Source organism: Trachypithecus francoisi, unplaced genomic scaffold (genome assembly GCF_009764315.1).
Source record: "Trachypithecus francoisi isolate TF-2019V2 unplaced genomic scaffold, Tfra_2.0 Lachesis_group3, whole genome shotgun sequence".
Classification (NCBI taxonomy): domain Eukaryota; kingdom Metazoa; phylum Chordata; class Mammalia; order Primates; family Cercopithecidae; genus Trachypithecus; species Trachypithecus francoisi.
Genome location: NW_022681468.1, coordinates 126,429,694 through 126,457,142, shown reverse-complemented (window position 1 = coordinate 126,457,142; position 27,449 = coordinate 126,429,694). Strand labels below are relative to the sequence as shown.

The 27,449-nt window shown below is 41.8% G+C and overlaps 2 protein-coding genes across 2 annotated transcripts in view; both read left to right on the top strand.

Moving 5' to 3' along the window:
- RAB8B (RAB8B, member RAS oncogene family) overlaps window positions 1–16,407 on the top strand; it is a 79,690-nt gene extending 63,283 nt beyond the window's left edge. The window contains exons 4-8 of the mRNA XM_033189845.1: window positions 3,418–3,495; window positions 4,482–4,571; window positions 7,598–7,663; window positions 11,279–11,329; window positions 12,121–16,407. Of these exons, the coding sequence (XP_033045736.1) occupies window positions 3,418–3,495; window positions 4,482–4,571; window positions 7,598–7,663; window positions 11,279–11,329; window positions 12,121–12,213 (378 nt within the window). The 3' untranslated portion in view covers window positions 12,214–16,407. The remainder of the gene's footprint in view (window positions 1–3,417; window positions 3,496–4,481; window positions 4,572–7,597; window positions 7,664–11,278; window positions 11,330–12,120) is intronic.
- A 10,016-nt stretch (window positions 16,408–26,423) lies between these two features.
- APH1B (aph-1 homolog B, gamma-secretase subunit) overlaps window positions 26,424–27,449 on the top strand; it is a 30,980-nt gene continuing 29,954 nt past the window's right edge. The window contains exon 1 of the mRNA XM_033189844.1: window positions 26,424–26,635. Coding sequence (XP_033045735.1) covers window positions 26,523–26,635 — 113 coding nt within the window. The 5' untranslated portion in view covers window positions 26,424–26,522. The remainder of the gene's footprint in view (window positions 26,636–27,449) is intronic.

The window sequence follows — 27,449 nt, the reverse complement described above, 5'->3', positions numbered from 1 at the left end:
TTCTTCTTGTAGATATATACTAGATACATAGAGTTTTAACTGATACACTTGAATTTGTATTTCTAACTGATTCATAATATCTTATTAGCTTAAAAACATAAGAAATAGGTGAATGATTTCTGCTATTGAAACTAAAGATATAAATTAATAATAACTGCCATTTATTGAGTCCAAGCTATGTCTCAGACTCTAAGTGAAGTAATTTACACATATCTCAGTAGATCCTCAAAACGATCTAGCGTGGAAGAAGTATTGTCCTCATTCTGTAAATGAGGTCATAGAGACTGAGAGGAATAAAATAATGTCTCCAGGATCTCCCAGTTAATATGTGCTGGAGTCTGAGTTAGGAGCCTCAGACTCTAGAGCTTGTGCTCATAACACCACACCATGTTCACACTTTCTGTGCTAACCAGTGAAATGAAACTTCATGATGAAATGGCATGTATGATCTGGGTTATTCACACAGTCCAAAGGATGGTAGGGCTAGGGCACTAATTTGGGTAATTTTAATATTGTAGGCAGCCAAAAACATTGCATCAGGAATTATGCAGAATCCACTTTGATTTGTTTTTATTGTGGTAAAATATACATAATAGAACATTTACCATTTTGACGATTTTAAAATGTATAGTTCTCTACTTTGACCTTTTTTTTTTTTTTGAGACGGAGTTTCACTCTTGTTGCCTAGGCTGGTGTGCAATGGCACGATCTCGGCTCACTGCAACCTCCACCTCCCAGGTTCAAGTGATTCTCCTGCCTCAGCCTCCCAAGTAGCTGGGATTACAGGCATGCACCACCACGCTCAGCTAATTTTGTATTTTTAATAGAGACAGGGTTTCACCATGTTGGCCAGGCTGGTCTTGAACTCCCGACCTCAGGTGATCCACCTGCCTCGGCCTCCCAAAGTGCTGGGGATTATAGGTGTGAGCCACCACGCCCGGACTGACCTTTATAAATAAAATTATTTACATTGAGACAATTGTAAAATCACTTTTACAGCATGTAACCAAAGTGAAGAATTTGTATTTGAAGCTAGAGGAAGGGAGGATAGAGGAGTTGTCATTTAAACAATAATGTATGTTTTTCTGGTTGCAAAAAGGATACATATACTATAGGAAACTTTGAAAATCCCAGGAAATCATCTAAAATCCCACTACTCTGAGAGATATATTCTGTTAACATTTGATTTCCTGTATTCTTTGTCTATATGTATATGTGTGTTTTATATGATATATATTTATTCATATTTATATTTTATATTTACTTACAAAGTTGGAAGCCAGACCTAGAAGGACTTCCCCCTACCATACTAAGGAATTTTAATTTAAATGTGAGTGTAATGGAGAGGTGCTAAAGAGTTTTGATCAATGAAGTGATAGCTCTAGTGCCCTTATGGAAAGTGGATTAGAGGAGGCTAAGAATGAAAGCAGGGAAGCTGGATGTGGTGGCTCATGCCCAGAATCTCAGCAGCTCAGGAGGCAGAGGTGGGAGGACTGCTTGAGTTCAGAAGTTTGAGGCCAGCCTGGGCAACATAGTGAGACCTTGTCTCTTAAAAAAAAAAAAAAAGAAAGAAAAAAAAAAAAAAAAGAAAGAAAAAAAAAGAATGAAATTCATCAGGGAAATCAATTACCTGACGGGAATCCAGGTAAAGACTAATTTGTGAGAATCTGAATAAGGCTGTGTGTGTGATAGGTAAGATTCTGGAATATTTAGGACATTGGGTCTCCAGGACTTAGTGACTGATTGGCTATAGCAAAGAAGATAACTCCCACATGTGTGCTTGGACTGGCTGACTGGGTTGTATTACTTTCACCAAAATGGTAATACAGGGACAAACAGAAGATTCAGAGGAGACAAGACAACCTCATGTTTTACTTTGTTGAGTTTGCTGTGATCACAGGGGATATCTATTGGCCAATGTCCAGAAAGTGGTCTCTCGAGTACCCCAGCCTAGCTCATCTTGTGCCCTCCACCCATTAGATCTGTGCAGCCTTGCCAAGCTGACTTTCACTCAATCCAGTGGTCTCTGGTTCAACATCAGCAAGAGATTTACAATGTTTCTGCTATTTGCCAGGTACCTGGGCTTCCCCTTTTCACCCTAGCTCCTTGTTCTTTGCCTATTTTAAGTCTACTAAGTTCCCAGGCTTTGGCTTTAATGTCATTTCCTCAGGGAAGCCTCCCCTGCCCACTCCAGCCCCTCAACCAGATTCGATTACGTCCCTAGCATATGAGCTCCCCATGCATCTTCATAGCAATTGTCAAAATTATGATTAGTTGTATAGATATTGGTTCATTGTCTGTTGTCTTTGCTAGCCATCTATAAGAGGAAGAGACCTTTTCTATCTTGTTCATTGCTAGTAGCATCTACTATAGTATCAGGCACACAGTAGGTGCTCACTGAATATTTCTGTAGTAGATGGACAGGTGAGTAGTTCTAGCACTTAGTACAGAAGTGTGGTCTGGGGATATAGATTTTGCAATAGCATACAGGTGTCAGTTTAAACATTTGGAAGGTAAACCTTTTAGAAATACCAGACATGGGCTGGGCGCAGTGGCTCACGCCTGTAATCCCAGCACTTTGGGAGACTGAGGTGGGCGGATCACGAGGTCAGGAGATCGAGAGTATCCTGGCTAATACGGTGAAACCCCGTCTCTACTAAAAATACAAAAACTTAGCCGGGCACGGTGGCAGGCACCCGTAGTCCCAGCTACTCGGGAGGCTGAGGCAGGAGAATGGCGTGAACCCGGGAGGCGGAGCTTGCAGTTAGCGGAGATCGTGCCACTGCACTCCAGCCTGGGTGACAGAGCGAGACTGTCTCAAAAGAAAAAAAAAGAAAGAAAGAAATACCAGATATGGAGTCTTTAAAAATATGACGAGAATGCCTTTCATTAAACCAGTATAACAAATGCATTGGATTTTAAGTGTCTGTGATGTACTTAGATAGTGACAACCTATTTTTTTGATCAACATATATAAAAAATAATTTTAAATCAGTGTAGTCTCAATCTTCGTAGAACAGTAGAAAGCAAGATAGTTTCTATTTGGAAAAAACAAGTGCACAATGGAAGTGACAAACTCTTACTCCCAGTGTTATCTGTGTTTTGACTGAACACTCAGCCCCACTTGGTGCTGATTGTTTTCGTGTTAGGCCAGGTGGAAAGGATGTATGTATCACCTTTACCACAATCACCAATTCATTAAAGGTTAACAGGGTTTGTATTTACATGGTGAGACCAGTGGAATAATGTATTTATTGATTTTTGTTTCTCTGTACTTTTCAAATTTATTATGAATCCTTTTGTAAAGGGGAAAAATGGACAAACAAAAGGTTTCTGGAGGGTAGGAGTACATTGACATTATATACTATAACTTTAAATATACAAAGTACTAAATAAAGGTCTTTTTCCCCCTTACAGGGCATTATGCTGGTCTATGACATCACAAATGAAAAATCCTTTGACAATATTAAAAATTGGATCAGAAATATTGAAGAGGTATGTGCGGAAAGAGAATGGTGACATTGGAGAAGAGTCCTGCTGGGTGCTTGTAAAAGGCTCCTCTGTCTCTGCAAGGCAGCTGAGCTGCTTAGAAGCAGGGCATGGGCAGGTTGGGCCCTCTCTCTCTGAAGAGCTCCATAAATCTCTAGTGCTGCCAGTCTGACTACTGGGGCATAGGGGAACAGAGAAGTAATGTCACAAGATTTTAAGTTTGGGCCAGATATGGGAAATAATTTAATCCTAGATCACATTTTACACATGAATAACAGACCAGAAAGAAATGATTTGCCTGTGCTCATACAGCCTTTAAAAAGAAGAGCCAGGATTAAAACATCTGGTTCCCAGCTTCTATCCCACCATGCTGTTTGGCTAGCAACAGTATCTCTTTACCCTGGCAACTTTTTGCCCCCCAGCTTCTATCCCACCATGCTGTTTGGCTAGCAACAGTATCTCTTTACCCTGGCAACTTTTTGCCCTTCTGACATTTTCTCCATCTTAGATATTTGAAGATTGTTTTAATCCCAGGATAATTGGTATTAAGATTTTTTAATGTCTTTGTCACTTAAGAAAGAAATCTGACTGATATAATTTTGTACACGTTTCTATTAACTTAGATGAATTTCTTTTTTAAATAGTTCAGAATCCAGAATACCTTCTCCACTGGTTCACTCAGTACCAAGTTTTTGTCCTTCTTTGACCCAAATATTTGGAAATTTTGTCATTAGATCACCGTAAGCTTTATTTGTGTTTGTTCCACCTTCTTTCCAAACCTCGGGAAGAAGGTTTGCACAGGCTCTGTGAGGGCTCTTGTGCTGTAGCTTTGCCCCTCCTCCCATCTTTAAACTTTTCTCTGAATTAGGCCTTGTGTGAGTGAAAGATTATTTGTCTTATTAAATTCATGTGTTTCTGACAAGTTGGATTTGTCTATTAAGTAATGGGTTTTTCTCAGGCTGTTTTTATAGCATGCTATTTTCTCCCTGCAGCATGCCTCTTCCGATGTTGAAAGAATGATCCTGGGTAACAAATGTGATATGAATGACAAAAGACAAGTGTCAAAAGAAAGAGGGGAGAAGGTAAATGTGAATGGAATGAATAAAGGTTGGATTCTACTCACATTAAGCATTTCTTTTCTTCATATTGTTTAATTATTAAGTTTTTTTTTTTTAATCTTTGTTTTAATCCTTTTAAATTGGATATCAACAACAAAGAGATGTAATCCATACTTGAATGGTGTGAATTAGTATTCGAGATCCAGCTCCCTATACTGTGTGGTCATGACTCATTCCTAAAGAATTTGCTAATGTTTTCTGGGAGATACAAATTGGTCCTTTCTCAGATTCCTGCAGCTTAGAGTTCAGGCTGTTTCTTCCAGATCTGTGTGAAAATGCCCAGTTTTGAAGTTAAAGTAATTGATTCTTTTTTTAAAAAAAGTTACAGGGTAGGTGAAGTTTCAACAGGAATCATTTTCCAATTCATTTTTTTCCCTAAGAATATTTTACTATACATTAGCTTTAGGTTTTATGGATAAATTCCTTGTAACTGATCAAGCTATGGATGTCATTTATACGTTGTTTATGGGCATTTCTCTCTTTTGTGTCCTGTAAAGCAAATGAATATTTTGTGCACATATTTACTTCTGTGGCAGATTCTAAATTGACTTAGAAGCTTCACTTTTTAAGTCTTGGAATTTTGCTTTAGCCTTTAAAAAAATTATATATGCAAATTGCATTTTCTTTTTTCTTTTTTTTTGTTTGTTTTTGTTTTTGTTTTTGAGACAGAATCTTGCTCTGTCTCCCAGGCTAGAGTGCAATGGTGTAATCTCAGTTCACTGCAATCTGCCTCCTGGGTTCAAGCAATTCTCGTGCCTCAGCCTCCAAGAAGCTGGGATTATGTGCCACCACACCCGGCTAGTTTTTGTATTTTTAGTAGAAACAGGGTTTTGCCATGCTGGCCAGGCTGGTCTTGAACTCCTAGCCTCAAGCATTCCACCTGCCTCGGTCTCCCAAAGTGCTGGGATTACAGGTGTGAGCCACCATGCCTGGCCACATTTTGTTTTTCAATTTGACTGTGAACTTTTGCTGCAGACTTTTTTCCCCAAAAACATTTACTTAATTTTAGCATTGTAAATAAACTAGGAACTTTTGGAGGAATATATGAGAGTTCACAGTTTGTCTCAATAGAAATCAAAGCTTGAATGCTTTAGTATTTAAATTTTTGTTCAATTCTGGACTCATGTATTGAAAGTAATTAAGGCCTGGCACGATGGCTCACACCTGTAATCTCAGCCCTGTGAGAGGCCGAGGTGGGCAGATCACGAGGTCAGGAGTTCAAAACCAGCCTGACCAACATGGTGAAACCCTGTCTCTACTAAAAATACAAAAATTAGCTGGGCATGGTGGCACGCACCTGTAATCCCAGCTACTCAGGAGGCTGAGGCAGGAGAATCGCTTGAACCCGGGAGGCAGATGTTGCAGTGAGCTGAGATAGTGCCACTGCACTCCAGCCTGGGCAACAGGGCAAGATTCTGTCTCAAAAAAAAAAAAAAAAAGTAATTAAAAGTCAGTATAGTTTTTTGTTTTTTATTTGAGACGGAGTTTCACTCTTGTCACCCAGGCTGGAATGCAATTGCACGATCTGGGCCCAATACAACCTCCAGCTCCCTGGTTCAAGCGATTCTCTTGTGTCAGCCTTCCAAGTAGCTGAGTTTATAGACGCCCACCACCACACCTGGCTAATTTTTGTATTTTTAGTAGAGACCAGGTTTTGCCATGTTAGCCAGCCTGGTCTCTAACTCCTGACCTCAGGTGATCCGCCCGCCTCGACCTCCCAAAGTGCTGGGATTACCGGCGTGAGCCACTGCACCCAGCCTAAAAGTCAGTATAATAAAGTTGGAGAATTATACTTTGGGAGCAGATAAAAGGAGTGAATGAATCCCAGGCTAATGGTAGTTTTACCAGTGGAGGATCTTGACTACAAGTCATCCAGGTTCTTGGCATTTTGAGCAAAGAATTGGACAAAACGCACAAAGAAAACAATGAAAGAATGAAGACAAAAAAAGCACAGAATTATCGAAATGAAAGTATACTCCACAGAGTGGGAGTGGGCTTGAGCAAGCAGCTCGAGCACTGGTTACAGAATTTTCTGAGGTTTAAATGCCCTCTAGAAATTTCCCATGGGTTACTTGGTTCACACCCTACATAAATGAAGTAGTGGCCCATGACCAGTCTGATTGGTTGCAGAAGGTGACCAATCAGAGAATGAAATGAAGTTACAAAGTTATGCCCTGCGCAGACGTCTGATTGGTTGTGGGAGGGGACCAATCAGAGGTACTTTCCATTTTTAATCTGTGAGTCAGAAAACGGGAGGAGGTTGCAAAGGGAATAACCCCTGTACTTTTGTTACTTGGGCGTGGAAGGCTGGGGTTTTTCTTTTGATTTAGTTATAGGAAGTCAGTATGAATTGGTTTTAGGTTCCCTGCCTCCAGACCCTGTTCTCCTACCTCAGGAGGGTGGGTATTTATCCTATATTAGAGAACTAAAAGTACAAAAAAAGAAAAAAAGAGAGGTACTTAAGCTATTATTATTATTTTATTTTATTTATTTATTTATTTTGAGACAGAGTCTTGCTCTATCACCCGGGCTGGAGTGCAGTGACGTGATCTCGACTCGCTCCAACCTCCGCCTCCCGGGTTCAAGCAATTCCCCTGCCTCAGCCTCCCGAGTAGCTGGGACTACAGGCGCGTGCCACCACGCCTGTCTAATTTTTTATATTTTCAGTAGAGACGGGGTTTCATCGTGTTAGCCAGGAGGGTCTCGATCTCCTGACCTCATGATCTGCCTGCCTCGGCCCCCAAAGTGCGTGAGCCACCACGCCTGGCCTTAAATTATGTTTTAAATGGAAGTTGTGCCATCTTTCTTATGATGATTAAGTTAAATTATTAAATTCTGAATACAGTAGAAGAAAACAAAGAAATTTGAGAACCACAGTAGTTCTGAAATAGATACCCTACCTTTGAGACTTTGAAAAACCTAAGAAATATAAATGCATTATATGTTCAAGCATCTTTTGCTAAATTTAAATATTTCTGTTTGCCTTTCAGCTAGCAATTGACTATGGGATTAAATTCTTGGAGACAAGTGCAAAATCCAGTGCAAATGTAGAAGAGGTAAGAAGGAAACGTTTGGTGACTTGTTACAGAGCAGCACAGGTGCTTAGGCGCCTGTGTTCAAGCAGCTCTCAAAGCTTTGGTATTTTATGACCTGGTGAATACCTTTTGTTGACCCAACTCCACTTTGTAGGCTTTTGTGCTTCTGATTTTTTTTTTTTTTTTTTTTTTTTGAGATGGTGTCTCCCTCTGTTGCCAAGCTGGAATGCAGTGGCATGATCTCGGCTTACTGCAACCTCTGCCTCCCAGGTTCAAGCGATTCTCCTGTGTCAGCCACAGTAGTACTGGTACTACAGGTGTGCACCACCACACCCAGCTAATTTTTGTATTTTTAGTAGAAACGGGGTTTCATCATGTTGGCCAGGATGGTCTTGATCTCTTGACCTCGTGATCCACTCACCTTGGCCTCCCAAAGTGCTGGGATTACAGGCGTGAGCCACCACAACCAGCTGCTTCTGATTTTTATGCAGACACTGGTTGTTGAATTTCTAGCATGTAGCCTCCACGTGGGTTAATTAGATTGCACAGTTAAGATTCACAGAATAGAATGTGGAAGTTCAGTTTTGCCCTTTGGGCAGCTGGAAATCCTTGACTAGAAGACTAACCAGTGTCCTGTGCTCATTCATGTCATCCTGTATACCTGCAGCAGAAGAGTTAAATCACTTTCAAGGCTGTACTCTCTCAAGGGAGAATTAAGCTGTTAGTTTATAGGACACATTCCTTTAGTGTACACATTTGAGGTAGATTAAGCACAATAAATTGTAACAGTGGCATTTAGTAGAAATAAGAAAGTGTGTTTATCAGGGAGTAGCGTTAATAAATTTTCATTAAGTTAGCTATTAAGGAAAACCAAACCATCTAAAGTCTTAAGAGAATACGTTTTCTTCAATACCTAACGTAGATGACCAGTTGATGGGTGCAGCAAACCACGATGGCACGTGTATACCTATGTAACAAACCTGCACATTCTGCACATGTATACCAGAACTTAGTGTTAAAAAAAAAAAAAAAAGGTTTCTTCACCAAGAGAACTGTTGATATTTTCTCTTTTAAAAAACATTTTTTCAACTGATCATAAAAATAATACATGTAATTTACATGTGATATGTGTTAATACATGTAATTATTTTAATCATACTGATAGTGTCGTAAACATTTAATTTCCTAGGTTACTCATTGTTCATCATAACATGATGGTTAAAAATCGAGACCTACATGACTTTATTAGCCAGTGGACACTGATCAGAACTTTTTCTTTGTTTTAAATAATGTAACAGTTTATTTGTTTAGGTTGGCGATGGGTGTTAGGAAACAGGAAGCCTCTACGGATTTATTTACACAAGCTTAGATAAGCAGAAAAATGCTTCCCTCTGCTTGCTACAAAAGGATTTCCCGCCATCAGAAATAATCCAAGTTAAAAATGGGCAAAAGATCTGAATAGACATTTCTCAAAAGAGGACAAACAAATGGCCAACAGGTATATGAAAAAATGCCGACATCACTAATCATCAGGGCAATGCATATCAAAACTACAGTGCGCTATCATCTCACCCCAACTAAAATGGCTTTTATCAAAGAGATAGGCAATAACAAATGCTGGAAAGGATGTAGAGAAAGAGGAACCCTCGGCTGGGCGCGGTGGCTCAAGCCTGTAATCCCAGCACTTTGGGAGGCCGAGACGGGTGGATCATGAGGTCAGGAGATCAAGACCATCCTGGCGAACACGGTGAAACCCCGTCTCTACTAAAAAAATACAAAAAAAAAAAAAACTAGCCGGGCGAGGTGGCGGGCGCCTGTAGTCCCAGCTACTTGGGAGGCTGAAGCAGGAGAATGGCATAAACCCGGGAGGCGGAGCTTGCAGTGAACAGAGATCCGGCCACTGCTCTCCAGCCTGGGTGACAGAACTAGACTCTGTCTCAAAAAAAAAAAGAAAGGGGAACCCTCATATATTGTGGGTAGGAATGTAAATTAGTACAGCCACTATGGAGAACAATCAAAAAACTAAAAATAGAACTGCCATATGATACAGCAGTCTCACTACTGGATATTTACCCAAAAGAAAGAAATCAGTATATCAACCTAAGTGTCCATCAGTGGATGAATGGATAAAGAAAATGTGGTATGGGCCAGGCGCAGTGGCTCACGCCTTTAATCCCAGCACCTTGGGAGGCCGAGGTGGGCAGATCACGAGGTCAGGAGATCGAGACCATCCTGGCTAACACGGTGAAACCCCGTCTCTACTAAAAATACAAAAAATTAGCCGGGCGTGGTGGTGGGCACCTGTAGTCCAAGCTACTTGGGAGGCTGAGGCAGGAGAATGGCATGAACCCGGGAGGCGGAGCTTGCAGTGAGCAGAGATTGTGCCACTGCACCCAGCCTGGGCAACAGAGTGAGACTCCGTCTCAAAAAAGAAAAAAAAGAAAATGTGGTATGTGTATGCAATGGAATACTATTCAGCCATAAAAAGGAATGAAATCCTATAATTTGCAACAGTATGGATAGAGCTCCCTGAACTGGGAGTTGCCTGAGCTGCTGATTCTAGCCAGGCATACAGCTGGTAACAACTTTGCCAGAGCTTTAAGTCAGTGTGGTTAGACTCATAGGTGACAAGTTTGACAGTGAGCCACTGACAATGAGTAATAATAGTAGTTGTCATATTGTTTTTATTTGATTAGATTGGAAATAATCCTTGTCATGAACAGTTTTTGGGGATCAGGAGTGTTGGGAACAAAGAGGCTGATTTAACAGTGGGTTTAGCATGGAGACAAATGGAGAATCTTTAATAGTTCTTGGCTTCATAGAAAAAGAGATGGTGGGTTTAAAAAATGCTTGGTTTGTATCAAGAGACATTATGGATAAATTATCACTAAGATGAATCAGATTTGCCCTGCTTCTATTTGAACTGACTTCCACGGTGGGGAATTTAGCCGAGAGCTCCAGCAACTGTTGGGATTTTGAAGTGTTAAGACATGGAAAATTATACATATTCAGCTATAACAGTGAGAGCAATTTGAAAGAAAAGGTCAGAAATAAAAAGTAGAGTTTTCTGTGAAGACATATTTTAGAGCTATAGGGTAATACATAATTATTCGCTCATTAAACTAGATGTTCAGCATCTCCTAGATCAGCACTGTGCCCTGCTCTAGGGAAGCTGGGTAGCTTAGACAGAGCTTCTGTCCTGTTTGTGGTGTACTGAAGAAGTTACTCGTGATTCAACAAGGGTGTTATTGTGACAGATATTATGTCACATGAAGAAAATATTTGATGAATGAATGATAGTTTGATAACATTAGAAAATGTTTATGATACAATCTCAAAAGAGTAAACACGTGCATACTATGATTACAATTGTTACTTTCTTAATGTTAAAACTTTAAAGTGGTATATTTCTAGTGAAACAATGAAACATTCTGTATTTCTGTTTTAAAATAAGTCAGGCATCGTGGCTCACACCTGCAGTCCTAGCTACTCAGGACAGACTAAGGTGAGAGGATTGCTTGAGCCCAGGAGTTCCAATCCAGCCAGGGCAACATAGCAAGACCCCATCTCTGAGGTGGGGGGAATATATATATATAGTGAATATATATTAATGAAAATGTTTTGTTTTACCTATAGGCATTTTTTACACTTGCACGAGATATAATGACAAAACTCAACAGAAAAATGGTTTGTATCACTTATAATTTTTATTTCCATTATGCTCTCTATTTGGCATTTGATGAAAAGGATAGGTCTAATTATAAGATATTCACATTAAACTCATTTTTTTCCCTGACTCAGATACTCATTTGGTTGAACTCTGATTCTTAGTTCTGTTTGTTTAGGATTCTTATTTCTGAACTGCAGCTGTTTCATATCTTTCATCTGGCTGTTTAAGTGATCTTGAAATTGAATTTTGACCAGAATAATAAAAATAGTAATGGCACAAATTCGATTTTTGCCATAAAATTATCCAGTTCAGTTTTCATGTGACAGATATTTATATCTATGTAGCTATGATTTTGAAGTTGCTAAAGTGTACTTAAATTTGAAATCATTAAGACAACCTTGAAAGTTTGTTTTATGCTGAGTCCTGAGTATAATTGCATACCTTATACTACTAGCTCTTCTTACCTCTAACGGAATTGCCTATGCCAGTATCTTAACATTGTTTCCATCATTACCTTTGAAACTTTGCACTCCATGGGAACTAGAAATAGAAGCTTCCTATCTAATACATTATTGATATAAAAGCTGCTATTGTAAGGGCATTTTCCTCTTTTTAATTCACCATTTCCAAATAAAAAGACAACATTGGTGCTTAACTAGTTCCCGTTCTAATAAAATACTCTAGTGAATACACATTTCACTAGAATACACATTTCACATGGTGTGGTTAGTTATTTTTATTTTTCAGGTAACTGAGGTCAAACCATGAAACTTTCATTTCCTTGGTAACTTTATCGTCTATTTTTTAGAATGACAGCAATTCAGCAGGAGCAGGTGGACCAGTGAAAATAACAGAAAACCGATCAAAGAAGACCAGTTTCTTTCGTTGCTCGCTACTTTGATGAACTCTTTCTGAGAGACTGCAGCACACCTAGAGGGCCCTTTCCTGCTTCTCTGAAAGCACAGGTCACCCAGCCTCAGAATCACACCTCCCGGCTGCTGCTGAGAGCACCACTGAACTTAGACCTCTCAACACAGAATGCCAAGTGGATTCCAGCCTCGTGGCCTAGCAAAAGAACAGGCTCCTTTTTTCAAATATGGAAGCAATGAAGTGGAGACACATGCAGGACCTAACTCGTTTTTTTCCTTGTTTTATTACTTGTTGCAGAAGTTGTTATCTTTCTTTTTTACTTTGCACATCAGTGTTAGCCTTTCCCTATTTCAGCACAATCTTAGACTCATGTTTGCACACTTTTGTGTCATGAAGTTCTAGACAAAATTGTACGTGTGGCAATGTTAAAAGCAGAGCATTTACGGCAGAGGTTACTATACTAAAAGGGTATTTGGTCTGGTTCATATGGTCAAATATTACTGCCTTGGTAGCATTTATTTAAGGGCTTTTTCTTAAATAAGAATCATTAAAGTCATTAAAAAATTTTACTGAAATGCCCATCTAGTCATCAAAGGCCACAATTTCTTTATTTCTTCAGATTGTTAAGAGCTTTGCTCATTCCTGACCTGTTTGCCAGAGTCTGGGTAGCTGAATGAATCACTTTTTAAAATGATTACCTCTGCCTAGTCTATAGAAACTGCATTTGGAACTCACCATAATCTCATTTTCCCTGGGGTTTGTATTTGCTATTCTTTTCCACGTTTGACTTACTGTAATCACTCAGTTACCTAAAACTAATAACACATATGAAAATTATTATCTGTTTCTATTTGTGAACTTCTTGAGCTGAAATTTTACGTGGGCTGAGAGATATACCATTTAGGGTTTTAGTCCAGCGTCTAACTGTGATTCTGTCAATAAGGATATGTAATAAGATTTTTTCTTAGGTTCACTCCTTAGCTGGCTGGTTTATTTGTAATACCAAATTCCTGCCATGATCCATGTCTACAAAAGTTAGGTTTAGATTTTAGTTTGTGGAAAGCTTACCTATATAAAGACAGATTAACTTGTTGATATAAATTTAATAGAGCTAGCTCTTGGTAATGGTGAAAATAATGACTTTTGGTTGGTTTTATTTGGGAGGTATTTTTAGAAATAAAAGTACTTAGACCTAGTGTAGCCTCCAGGAAAAGTCTTGCCTTTTCATTAGAGAAAACAGGACCAAGGTTTCAGTTTTCAAACAGCTGTTGTTGAATGTGTAGAACCCAGTTCCATCTGTTTTGGTTCATTGTTATAGAACTTAGTCTAGTCATCTGGGCTAAAGCCGACCAAAAGCTTAGTTGCCTTTCTCAACAAACACTGGTACTGGTATACTTGTGTAGATAAAACCATCACAAGGTATTTAGTGTTAACTTACTTGCCAAATTCAGATCACTATGTCATTGCTGTTACTCTAGCCTTCAGTGTCATAACACAGAGGGGGAGATAATACAGAGGGGATGAGGGAAATGAATTCTGTTAATAATTATTCTTCCTGGTATGCCTGTTTTGCTTCACAAAGGCTACTGTCATGCTGGATAGTTAAGAACAGGAGATGGCAGTGGAAAGGGATTGCTTGTTACCACAGAGAATTCTCTTCAAATTAAGATATATCATTAGAATGCTTGAACCAGTCAATCTTTCGTACTTACTTGAAAATAAAGGAACAATTTAGCAGCTGCAAATATGCCCAAGCTATTTTTGATATACTAAACTTATTGTTGACAAATTTCAGCCTCCGTAATTTTTTTTTTGTAATTACCTGTAGGCTTAAAAGTCATTCATTGCTGTTCTGGTATAATTAGTAGTTCCGTGATTGAAAGTTTATTGTAATTCTACTATCTTCAAATTAGATACATTTTCAAAAGGAAAAAATAATTTTTTAGAAACATCTTATATTGACTATTTCCTGAAAAAAATCCAAGCAGTTAAGCTTTCTGGATGGTAACAAAGTACCTTCTAAAAGATAAGTGCTGTGACACCATGTATGAATGTAATTCTCTTAGTAATTTACCTCTGACTATTTGGTGTCTTAATGCTTTGGTTTATATAATCTCAGGGGTTGTCTGCAAACCAAAACTGACATATTCTGTGGTTAGCTTTTATTACTTTTTTTTTTTTTTTAACAGAATGCTTTGCTTTGGTTCTATTTCTTCTTTCTTCTTTTGTCTTATGTGGAATAACTAGTCTCCATGAACTTCACTTGAAAGAGCCTGTGAAAGTTAGATGAGTCTAAAAGTGCTCTTTGAAGTAGCAGCAAACTGGGAGTATATGCTCTGTTATATAGAAATAAATTGTCCTTGCTATTTTCTTACATTTAGCTTTGCTAAATTGTATATACATTGAGCTAAGACCTTAGGTAATTCACTTTCTGCATGATAAAATGACCCAATAAATATTCCACTTTGCTTAATAATGTACATACAGTGCATTATTTTTTCTATTTGTAGATGAATTCAATGACAGATAATTGTCTGTTCCCTGCTGAAACGGAAGAAATCTAGTTTTTTGTGGACATTTTTGCGGTCTTACGGATAAGGTACATGAAGAGTTTTGCAGCAGTATTAGTGGTTCCGTGGCTGCACTCTATTATCATGTGTAAATTTTTGACAATAATTGGACTAGACCTTTTCAAATAGAGTCTGAGCCTATCAGACAGTGAAAATGTGCTGTAACTAAGTAGCATGTAAATCAGTTGATTGTAAAATGTTTCACTGGGAACTTATTTTAGCTATATTTTACTTGGACAGACTATGATACAATAATCTACCTGTGCATCAGTTAGTGGGTGCTGCAGGGTTTCTTACTATTTACATAAACATTTTGTGCAGTCTTTGTTATAAATTTTCAGAAGACTATACTCTTTACTTTGAAGGACTATTTTTTAATTATACCTCATTTAGCTAACTAGTATTCTAATACCTGGTAGAAAAACAGTGAGCCAGCTTTTAAGCATCTAACAAAATTTAGACTCTATGTTTTGTTTTGAACTGAAGACATCATTGGGAAAGGTAGGAAATATTAGTTTAGAATAGAGCATACATGTCATATCCAGTAGCATAAAAAAAGTATTATCTCCCTGTCTCCATTAATAAATTTAGCTGTGCAATATAGGTGCGTTTTTGCAGAAGTTTCTAAGTAAGAGATTATAACTCCATTTTACAGGTTCTGAATGCTGAGAGTCTATATTAAGGCTTATAAAGTTTTTCCTGTGATCAGTAAGTGATACATTTAAGCAGACATTCTTTTCAAGTTCATGACTTAGATTCCTTTACAAATTTAGTTCTCAGTCTTTAAAGATGAGCTTCTAAGCTTAAGATTTTAAAACCACATTTCATTATGTTGGTTTACTTATCGTAAATTTTAAGCACTCATTTCTGCAATCAGGTTTCTTAGAATTTTTTTTTTTTTTTAAACAGAAGAGACATTCCTTTTTCCTTGTTACATCCAAAGGGGGCACAGGAGTGGTTGGAAAGGAATGTCTAAAAATGAAATCCCTTGATACAGAGGGACCCAGACGGACAGGATATGCTAAAAGAATTTCAAATTCTAGCACGACTTTAGAGTAGAATCAGTCATATTTTTAGACTAATAAAATTAATGACTATCATGTTCACTCTGAAAAAAATTAAATGAAATGTACAGAAATAAAAATTAGCAAACAGTTATTCTAAGGATATTTTCAGATTTTACTTCATTTCTTGAAATGCGTGTGCCATATGCAATTGCATTTCTTGTGCCAAGAAACTAATAGAACTTATTTCACTTTCTTACCTTTTTTTAAAATGTGAATTTAGTTATTATAGTTCAATTTTATGACCTTACAGTTGGGTTTTATTTTGTTTGCAGCTGACACTGCAGTTCCTTTCATGCAAAATACCATAAACTGTTTGATGAAAATCATGCCCCTAATGGAAACTCGCTAGTTTTTCCATATAATTATCCTACTGTACATGTTTAAACATATTTTATTTTTACTCCAATGGCTTAATGTGAAAACCTCCTGCAGATAAGTGGACCTGTCATGTGGTTAATCTTGTGTAAGCCAATTCATTAACTGTGTACTGATACTGATGCTGTTTTTTTAAATGGATTTTATTCCAGGTGAACTTTTTTTTTATAATAATGTTCGTCTAAAATAAAAACTACGTAATGAAAATGAAAATGCTAATGGCTTTCTGAAATGGACTGCACATTTTAAAAATGTTTCTGTAAATTTGGACCAGACGCAGTGGCTCACGCTTGTGGTCCCAGCACTTTGGGAGGCTGGGGTGGGTGGATCACTTGAGGTCGGGAATTCAAAACTAACCTGGCCAGCATGGTGAGACACCGATCTCTACTACAAAATTACAAAATACAAAAATTAGCCGAGCATGGCAGGGCACGACTGTGGTTCCGGCTGCTCAGGAGGCTGAGGTGGAAGAATTGCTTGGACTTGGGAGGTGGAGGTTGCCATGAGCTGGGATCGGGCCATTGCACTCCAGCCTGCACAGTGGAGTGAGACCTGTTTCACAAAAATAAATAAATAAATAAATAAAATTTAAAATGTTTCTGCAAATTTGATAGGTATATGACTCAAACCATGGCAGACTTAAGATATTTTAGCAAACTTTATATCTGACCCAGAATTGTTTAAAGATCTAGAAAAATAGCCAGCTCCCCTGTTCCTGTTCATCATACTTAGCTCAGCATACACTGAGGTTATTCTATTGTAGAACCTATAGCTTTAAATTGATCACCCTTCCTTTCTTAGACCTTGCAAATTTAGTTTCTGTTGTGTTTTCACTTGAAAATAATTTCTTTTGTGGTGCTTTTTTTTTTTTTTATTAGACGGAGCCCCACTCTGTTGCGCAGGCTGGAGTGTAGTGGCACAATCCTGACTCACTGCAACCTCTGCCACCCAGGTTCAAGCAATTCTCTTGCCTCAGCCTTCCAAGTAGCTGGGATTACAGGCACACACCACCATGCCCGGCTAATTTTGTATTTTTAGTAGAGATGGGGTTTTGCCATGTTGGCTAGGCTGGTCTTGAACTTCTGACCTCAGGTGATCGGCCCGCCTTGGTCTCCCAAAGAGCTGGGATTACAGGCGTGAGCCACCATGCCCGGCCTTGTGGTGTTTCTGAGACAAGGTCTACTCTGTTACCCAGGCTGGAGTGCAGTGGTGTGATCATGGCTCACTGTGGCCTCTACTTCCTGGGTTCAAGCGATCCTCCCACCTCAGCCTCCTGAGTAGCTGGGACTACAGGCACTACCTAACGCAGCTAATTTTTTTTTTTTTTTTTTTTTTGGTAGAGACAGGGTTTCGCTATGTTGCCTTGCCTCATCTCCAACTGCTGGGCTCAAGTGATGCTCTCACCTCGGCCTCCCAAAGAACTGGGATTACAGGCATGAGCCACCGCACCGAGACAGAAAGAACCAATTTGATGACACTAGCATTGTCGATACTCTCCTACTTTGTTTGCACATGTTCCCAGTCTCAGCCTTTCCCATTCATCCCACAGCCATTTCAGACCTTCACTATTCTTCTCAAGCTTCCTACCTCTTCCCTGTCCCTCTTCATGGACTGATCTTTCACCTCCCTCCTTCCAGAGGAAAGCATCAGTCATGAAACACGTTAGCCTCTCCCTCCCTAACCTACAGGCCACCTTCATCCTCACCTCCTTCCTCTTGGTCTCAGAGGCATTCTTACCCCAGGCTCTTCTCTCTGCCCCTTCTCTGAATTCATCCTCCCACTACTATCCTGCTTTTCAGGGAACTCACAGCTCTTTCTCTTGTACCTTCAAACCCTTATCCTTTCTTAGCCCTTTCCTTCAGCCTCTGAGCATCCTCAACCCTCCTACCCTGTGGCTTGTGGCCCTTTCTCACCTACTGTTATTTTTCTTCCTTTCTGTTATGCTTAAAGGCATCTGTTTTCAAAGAGGTGCCTATAGTTACTATCCTCACTTTTTCTTTTTCCATTTATTCCTTACCTTACTCCGGTTTGTCTGCTACCCCACCCCCCACCCCCCACCACTTCACTGACATTGTGCTTACGACAGCCTAGCTGCTAAAGTAGTAGACAGTTTTCAGTTCTGTTCCTAGCTAACTTCTTGGCAGCATTTCACCGTATATTTCTCCCCCACCCAAGAAATGTTCTTTCCTTGGCTTCTCTGACAGTATTCCCATGATTCCCACTTGTGCACAATAATTTCACCCTTTTTCGTGGCTCTTTAAATGCTCATAACTTCTGTGGTAAGGCTGAATAATGCCCCTACCCCCCTTCCTCTACCCCCTCAAAGATGGTCATGTCTTAATCCCTGGAACCTCTGAATGTTACTTTGTATGGCAAAAAGGAGTTTGCAGAGGGGATCGAGTTAAGGATCATGAAATGGGAGATTATCTTGATCCAAGTGGACCCAATGTAATCCTAGGGGTCCTTCTCATGAGAGGACAGGAAGAGTCAGAATTAGAAGAAAGTCAGGTGATGATGGATGCAGAGGGAGAAAAGGTGCTGCGATGCTGTGCAGAGTCGTGAGCCAAGGAATGTGAGCAGCCTCCAGGATCTGGAAAAGGATTCTCCCCTACAGCCTCCAGAAGGGGCCAGCCTGCTCCGACACCTTGATTTTAGCCCAGGTCAGACCCATTTTGTACTTACGACTTCCAGAACTGTAAGTCTAAATTTGTGCTGCTTTATGTCACTGAGTTTGTGGTAATTCAGCACAGCAGCAACAGAAAGCTAAAACAGTTTTCAAACGTGTATCTCTAGCCCCAGCCACTTTCCAGAGGGCCAGACCTCAAAGTTACCCGCCTACCGGACATCCCCCCTTGGATCTACTACAGGTACATCACACACAACATGTCTAAAACTCAGACTCAACTCTGTCTTTTCCCCCTCCCCAAGCAAACCCCACTTCTGGGGGCGGTGGCAGCCTATCCTTTTTCCATCATAATACGTAGCACCATCATCTGTGTAGATCCTTAGTCAACCTCCAGATTTTATGGGTCCTACCCCTATCTACTTGTCCATTATTACTGCCACTGTCTTTGTTGAGGCCCCCTCAGCTTCTGCCTAGATCACTCTAATCTCTCCAAATCAGTCTCCCCACCTCTAATTTTATTTTCCTCCAATCCAGTTTTCACAGTGCTGAGTTTTACAGGTGGCATCTTATCCTGTCCCTGCCACATATAATGCTTTAGTGGTACTGCCTAACCTTGGGAATAAAAACTCTTTTGCATGGCAAACAAAGTCCTTTGCCATCCCCACATCTTTCTCCCCAGCCTTAAATCTCGTCACGCCTTAACTCATACTCTTCCTTTGAACCTCATGAGTAATTGCAGTTCCCCCACACATCGTATCATTTCATTCCTTTGCTTACATTGCTCCTTCTGCCGACTTCCTCCTTCTTTACCTGGTTGGCCTCCACTTACTTTCAAGACTCACTGAGGGGCCGGGCGCGGTGGCTCACATCTGTAATCCCAGCACTTTCGGAGGCCGAGGCAGGCAGATCACTTGAGGTCAGGAGTTCAAAACCAGCCTGGCCAACATGGTGAAACCCCGTCTCTACTAAAAATACAAAAATAGACGGGCGTGGTGGTGGGCACCTGCAATCCTAGTTACTGGGGAGGCTGAGGCAGGAGAATCACTTCAACTCGGGAGGTGGAGTTTCCAGTGAGCCAAGATCATGCCACTGCACTCCAGCCTGGGCAACAGAGTGACACTCTTGTCTCAGGGAAAAAAAAAAAAAAAAGACTCACTGACGGTTTCTCTGGCAAGATTTTAGCTACAATCCACCCCTGCTTAGAAGCCTCCTGTGTATGCCCAAAGTGTCACTCACCACATGGATTTGAGTTGTCTATTTACTTTCCTTCTCTACTAGATAGACTCTAAGCTCCTGAACGGTGGGAGTTGTGTCTTTAGTTTTTGTATCCACCATACCCAGTAAGGGGTCTGGCACATGGTAGGTGTTTAATAAATGAAAGAATTGCCTGGCGCAGTGGCTCACGCCTGTAATCCCAACACTCTGGGAGGCTGAGAGGCAGGTGGATCACTTGAGCTCAAGAGTTGGAGACCAGCCTAGGCAATGTGGGGAAACCCTGTCTCTACGAAAAAAATACAAAAATTATCCGGGCGTGGTGGCACGCACCTGTAGTCCCAGCTACTCTGGAGGCTGAAGTGGGAGGATCGCTTGTGCCCAGGAGGTTAGGCTGCAATGAGCTGTGATAGTGCCACTGCACTCCAGCCTGGGCGACAGAAGCGAGATCCTGTGTCAAAATAATCACACATAAATGAAATAATCAGTACTTCAGTCATCATCAAAATTAACATGCCCACGAAGTAAGTGAAGTGTAATTTGGGAGCTAAGTGTAATTTAGAAGTTTTGTTCTCCATTTACTTTTCTTTGAGACAGTTTCACTGTCATCCAGGCTGAAGTGCAGTGGTGCAATCTTAACTCACTGCAGCCTCGACCTCCTGGGCTCAAGCAATCCTCCCACCGCAACATCCTGAGCATTTGGGACTATAGGCATGGACCATCATGCCTGGCTTTTTTTTTTTTTTTTTTTTTTTTGAGACAGAGTTTTGCTCTGTCATCCAGGCTGGAGTGCAGTGGCGCGATCTCGGCTCACTGCAACCTCCACCTCCCAGGTTCAAGGGATTCTCCTGCCTCAGCCTCTTGAGTAGCTGGGATTACAAGCATGCGCCACCACGCCCGGCTAATTTTTTGTTTCTTTGTTTTGCTTTTTGCTTTTGTTTTTGAGACAGAGTCTCACTATGTTGCTCAGGCTGGAGTGCAGTGGCATGATCTCGGCTCACTCCCGGGTTCAAGCGATTCTCCTCCTCAGCCTCCCCAGTAGCTGGGACTACAGGCACCTTCCACCATGCCCAGCTAATTTTTTTATTTTAGTAGAGACGTGGTTTCACCATGTTGTGCAGGCTGGTTGCGAACTCCTGAGCTCAGGCAGTCTGCTCACCTCAGCCTCCCCAAGTGCTGGGATTACAGGTGTGAACCACTGTGTCCAGTCAATTTTTGTATTTTTAGTAGAGATGCATTTTCCCCATGTTGGCCAGGCTGGTCTCAAAATCCTGACCTCAGGTGATCTGTCCACCTTGGCCTCCCAAAGTGCTGGGATTACAGGTGTGAGTCACTGCGCCCAACCTAATTTTTGTATTTTTTTTGTAGAAACAGGGTTTCACCATGTTGCCTAGGCTTGTCTTAAAGTCCTGGGCTCAAGCAATCCTCCCACCTTGGCCTTATATGATCTTTATTCTGGTTCTTATCTTTTAATCTTTGTTAAATACCTTACGGGGTCCCCAATTCTGGGAACATGGGTAGGTACTGGCCTGTGGCTTGTTAGGAACTGGGCCACACAGCAGGAGGTGAGTGGCAGGCCAGTGAGCATTACTGCCTGAACTCTGCCTCCTGCCACATCAATGGCAGCATCAGATTCTCATAGGAGTGTGAACCCTGTGGTGAACTGTGCATGTGAGGGATCTAGGTTTTGTGTTCCTTATGAGAATCTAATGCCTGATGATCTGAGGTGGAAGAGTTTCATCCTGAAACCATCCCCCTCACCCCAACCCACAGTCCACAGAAAAACTGTCTTCCAGGAAGCTAGTTCCTGATACCAAAAAGGTTGGGGACCACTGCCTTATACTATCTTAATCTGTGTTAAATATCTTACACTATATTAATCTTTATTAAGTATAGATGGATTTGCTTTTAAAGAGATCACCCAGAATGTTGTTTAGGTATTGATAAATTGAGTAAACCCTCTCTCCCACTTCATGATTCCAACCCTCAAGATTGGTGTTCCAATATTAGTTCCAGGGATATATGAGAATGCACTATAGAAAATAAAACAAACAATAAATTAAAATAAATAAATATACATTTGCCTAAGGCAAAAGTAGTTAGGTGATGAAAGAAAAATGGAAATTGCTGTGGTTAAGAATAGCGACTGCTGGCTGGGCACGGTGGCTCACGCCTGTAATCCCAGCACTTTGGGAGGCTGAGGCGGGCAGATCATGAGGTCAAGAGATCGAGACCATCCTAGCCAACATGGTGAAACCCTGTCTCTACTAAAAATACAAAAATTAGCCGGGAGTGGTGGCGTGTGCCTGTAGTCCCAGCTACTCAGGAAGCTGAGGCAGGAGAATTACTTGAATCCAGGAGGCAGAGGTTGCGGTGAGCCGAGATCGTACCACTGCACTCCAGCCTGGCGACAGAGCAAGACTCCAAAAAAAAAAAAAAAGTAACGGCTAAATACATGAAATAAATTTTTGTTCCTTATGAGTAAATATTGCAATGAAATTTTAGGGAAATATTTCATATAGGTAGTCACATTAGTCAATAAATGATCAAAAGTGTGTCAGACTTCAGTTGAGGCAGCTGGATCTAGCAAAAAGAGTCCTGAACTAGACATCAAGACTTCCAGGTTCCAAGCGGGTTCTGCTGCTCATTAATGGATCATTTTCTAGGCTTGTTGTATCCTCTGTTTGCTTTTTAAAAAGAAATTTATTGGATAATCTTTATGTCCTTTCCCAGCTCTAAAATTCTAAGAAACACTGGTAACTTCTCTCATACAGATCATGTGATACTCTACCATCATTGCAATTTTCTCTCTGATGTCTCAAGGAAGGTATTTAGTTTTATGGTTTATAAATTTGGAATATAAATTAAATATAATATAAATTAAATCAACTTGGCATGATAAACATGGATACTTAGTATAAACTAGGTAGTAATTCTTTATCTCATTTCTTAGGAACAATATTTGCCCTCCTTGTTTCTGTTTCTTAAGGTTTCTTCCTCTTGCATTGCCTTTATTTATTTATTTACTTATTTACTTTTGAGTTGGAGTCTCACTCTGTCACCCAGGCTGGAATGCAGTGGCATGATCTCGGCTCACTGCAACTTCTGCCTCCCGGGTTCAAGCAATTCTCGTGCCTCAGCCTCCTGAGTAGCTGGGACTACAGGTGTGTGCCCCCACGCCCAGTTAATTTTTGTATTTTTAGTAGAGACGGGGTTTCACCATATTGGCTAGACTGGTCTCAAACTCCTGACCTCAAGTGATCCACCCGCCTCAGCCTCCCAAAGTACTGGGATTACAGGTGTGAGCCACTGTGCCCAGCCACTTTCTTTTGCATTGCCTTAAAAAAAAATTTACTTATGAATATTGTTTGCAAGCTGAAGTTGAAAACAACTCGAAGAGAATGTAGTTAAGACTCTCATCCTGTACCATCAACAAAACCAGTGCTGCATAAAATCTGGGTCCTAGGGTTGACTCCTATAGGGCCAGTAACTTCATTCTGACCTTCAGGATCACAGCAGGATCAAAATTGCATCACTTGTTACCAGGAAACTGGGTGAAGTGCTCTGAAGATCCCTCCATTTCCTGTCTTCAGCTGGTGTCCTGTCTCCTCTCTTCCAAAGCTAAATTTCTCCATTTTCTCCTCTTTCCTTTTTTTCTTACCACAGATTCATGTAAGAATATTTTGCAGACTGCCTTTTATCCCTATGTCTGGGAGGGTCACTGATGACCTCTGTATGGCTAAATCCAGTGGACATAATTCACTGGTGGCTTGGATTTGTTTGTTTGTTTGGAGACAGAGAAGTCTCACTCTGTGGCCCAGGCTGGAGTGCAGTGGCGCAATCTTGGCTCACTGCAACTTCCGCCTCCCAGGTTCAAGTGATTCTTCTGTCGCAGCCTCCTGAGTAGCTGGGATTACAGGTGCCTGCCACCACACCCGGCTAATTTTTGTATTTTTAGTAGAGACAGGGTTTCACCATGTTGGCCAGGCTGATCTCAAACTCCTGACCTCAAGTGATCCACCTGCCTCGGCCTCCCAAAGTGCTGGGATTACATGCATGAGCCACTGTGCCTGGCCACCTGATTAACCTCTGGACTGCCCTTCTTTCTGAAATGTTTTACCCTTGGCTTCCACAGCACCATATTCCCCCAGTTTTCTTGTTACCCTCTTGGCCACTCCTTTTCAGTTTCTTATGAAGCTCCTCTTCTCTTCATACCTTTAATGTTGGTGTTCTGGCATAGGCCTTGTTCCGGCTTTACTAGCTATCTAGATGATTCTATGTACTCTCACGGCTTCAGGTATTCTGGTCTCAGCTCTGATGTTCAGTCTCTTTCTCTCCTGATTCTGTATATGTAGTTGCCTACTGAACACCTCCATTTGGAGTACTACAAGTATCTCAATCTTAAGGCATCCAAAATGAAGGCCAGGCATGATGGCTTACGCCTGTAATTCCAGCACTTTGGGAGGCTGAGGTGGGCAGATCACTTGAGGTCAGGAGTTCGAGACTGGCCTGGCCAACATTGTGAAACCCTGTCTCTACTAAAATATAAAAACAACCCAGGCATGGTGGCATGTGCCTATAGTCCCAGCTACTCGGGAGGCTGAGGCAGGAGAACTGCTTGAACCTGGGGGGCAGAGGTTGCAGTGAGCTGAGATCACGCCACTGCACGCTAGCTTGGGTGACGGCGACAGAGTTAGACTCCGTCTCCAAAACAACAACAACAAAATAACAAAATGGTACCCATTATCGTGTCTACTTTGCCATATTCTCTCCTTCTCCTATCTCCACAGCATCCACTTAAGCCCGAAATCTCTAGAAGCCCTCATCCTTGACTCTTCCCCCATCTCACTCTGTGTAACTCATTAGTCACTAAATTCTGTTTGTACAATTCCTAAACTTCTATTAAATTTGTCTGCTTCCCTCCATTAGTCCTGCTAATTCCCTGATTCAGGCCATTACCATTTCATGCCTGTGTTATGCTGAGGACCTCCAGTCTGGAATCTCATTTTCCGTATCTTTACAAAGCAGATCTATCACTCTGAACTGTTGCCTCAACCTGAGTTTTGATAGGTGTGCTGGGATTCGACCATTCAAAATACAGTCACTGGAATCTGAAGAAATATTCTGTGGGAGTGAATGGAAATATATATGACTTTTAATCCGGCAAAGGTAATGTTTTTCTGTAAGAATTAAATACCTGCAGTTGTATTATTTGAAGGTCCATTTTGAGAGGTGAGCTGCAAAACACCTGTCAGGTCCCAAAATCTGTCTACTGGTGTTTTTTAAAATGTGGATTGCCAAAATCGTTATTCATGATGGGCATTATGTAGGAGCGGTTAACACTTACATAGCACTTACCTGTGTCAGGCACATTGATCAAAATAACCGATGAAGCATTATTCTTATTCAACATAAAGAAAAATCTAACTTGGATGTGAATGATCAGAGAGCTTACGTTTTAATTTTTAAACCTTTCAGAAATTAATACAGGTGTTTATTTTCTTTTTTAAATTATTTCACTTACTCAACAGATATTAGTGAACTTCTAGGTGCTGAGGAAGCAACAAAGAGCAAAGCAAACTCCCTGTCCCCCAGGAGTTCGCATTTTAACGGGGAAGAAAAATAAGCAAGTGAAATGAACGACTGTGAGAAGACGGAGCTGTGAGATGTTACTATTGCTTGTAGGGTGGTCACACAATGCCTGCAAAAACAACTTTTTTGAAGATTTGAGGGAAAAAAAAACCATTTGGCCAAAACAGTCCTCAGAAGGGCAGCTTCTTCCATCACTCTTTCATCATTTTACCATCTCTGGGTTATCGCTGGGGTCACTGCCATCCCAGCCTAGGTTTTATATAGGATGGAGTACGAAGTTCCCGCAACTATCCAAATGTGCTAAACAAACAAACAAACACTATTTAAAAAGGAATCCTGCTTGTGCCTGCGCTACGTTTTTCTTTAGTCTCTTTAGGTGACTTGGAATCTCTGCCTGTTCTCGGTGCATGCGGCTCCAAGGTGGGCTGGGGAGCTCCCCTTCTCTTAGCCACCTCGCGGCCGGCACTGGAACCCGATCGGGGTGTATCTGTGGGGGCCCAAACGCCGCCGAGGACGCCCGCTTCGGCAGCAGGAGCTGCGGCGTGCCCTGGCGCTACTGAACACCCGGTAGAACAGAGGGCCCAACAGTGGGGTCCGCACTCACCGCCTTGAGCCCGCCCCTGCGCCCGGCACCCTCAGCCCACGCCCCGCCCGGTCCCCACGGCCCTAGCGTTTAACCCCACGCCCCGCCTCGCCCCGCGACCCACGTGCCCCGCCCCCGCCCCCACGTGCCCCGCCCCCGAGCCCCGCTCAGCCCCGCCCCCGTCCGCCCCCGAGCCCCGCCCCGCCCCCCGCGTCCGGCTCAGCCCCCCACCCAGAGCCCCACCCACCGAACCCCGCCCGCGCCGGGAGCATCTCGCGTACCCAGCGGGCCCCCGGGTCGGTTTCCGCGGTGGCCATGACGGCGGCCGTGTTCTTCGGCTGCGCCTTCATTGCCTTCGGGCCTGCGCTCGCCCTCTATGTCTTCACCATCGCCACCGAGCCATTGCGTATCATCTTCCTCATCGCCGGGTGAGGCGGTCGCGTCGGGAAACCCGGACGCCGGGGCTCCCCTCCCCCGTCGGGGTTACCCGCGACCCTCGGCGCCCCCACCGCGCGGCTCGACCTTGTTGCGTTTCGGACGGGAGGAGGGTTGAGAGGGGGAGAGCGGAGATCCCGCTCCCCAAAGGCGCCTCGCTCTCTTAGGAAGAAGCGCACTCTGGGGGTCAGGGCCTTTTGCCTGGGGCCCATGGCTAGGGTTTAGTGATCTGTGGAGCCACTAAAGTTGTATAAAAAAATTATGGATAAGTTCATATATGCATCGTCAGCATCCTTCATTTTCTGGAGAGGGAGTCCCTAATTTCCCTCAGATTCTCAAAGGCATCTGTAGTCCCCAAAGGGTTAAGAACCATTGGCGTCTAGGATAGTAGTGCGCGACCTCTGCCAATTAGAATCACCTGTGGCCAGGTGCTTTAAAACAGGCCGATGCCCACCCCCACCCCGATCCGCTGAATCAGAATGTCTAGGGGATGGGATTCGGGCTTCAGAAATTTTTTTTTTTTAAGCTCCTTTTGAATGGCTCCATTGTGCAGCCGAAGGGTGGAAACCTGTAAAAACACCGAAGCACCTGACTGTACATCTCCTTGTGGGAGCTTGATAAATACCGGATTGTGGTGTCCCATCCCAGTCATCACCTGGCTCTTACTTGCACATACCACATCCCCCTCCCCTGATGAGTCTCTGTTGGCACCAGACTAGGCCAGTGATTCCCAGTTTTCTGCATTTCTTCACCTCCCACAAACGTATTGAAAGTGCTTCGTTGCATGTCATTTTAAAAACAATAGAG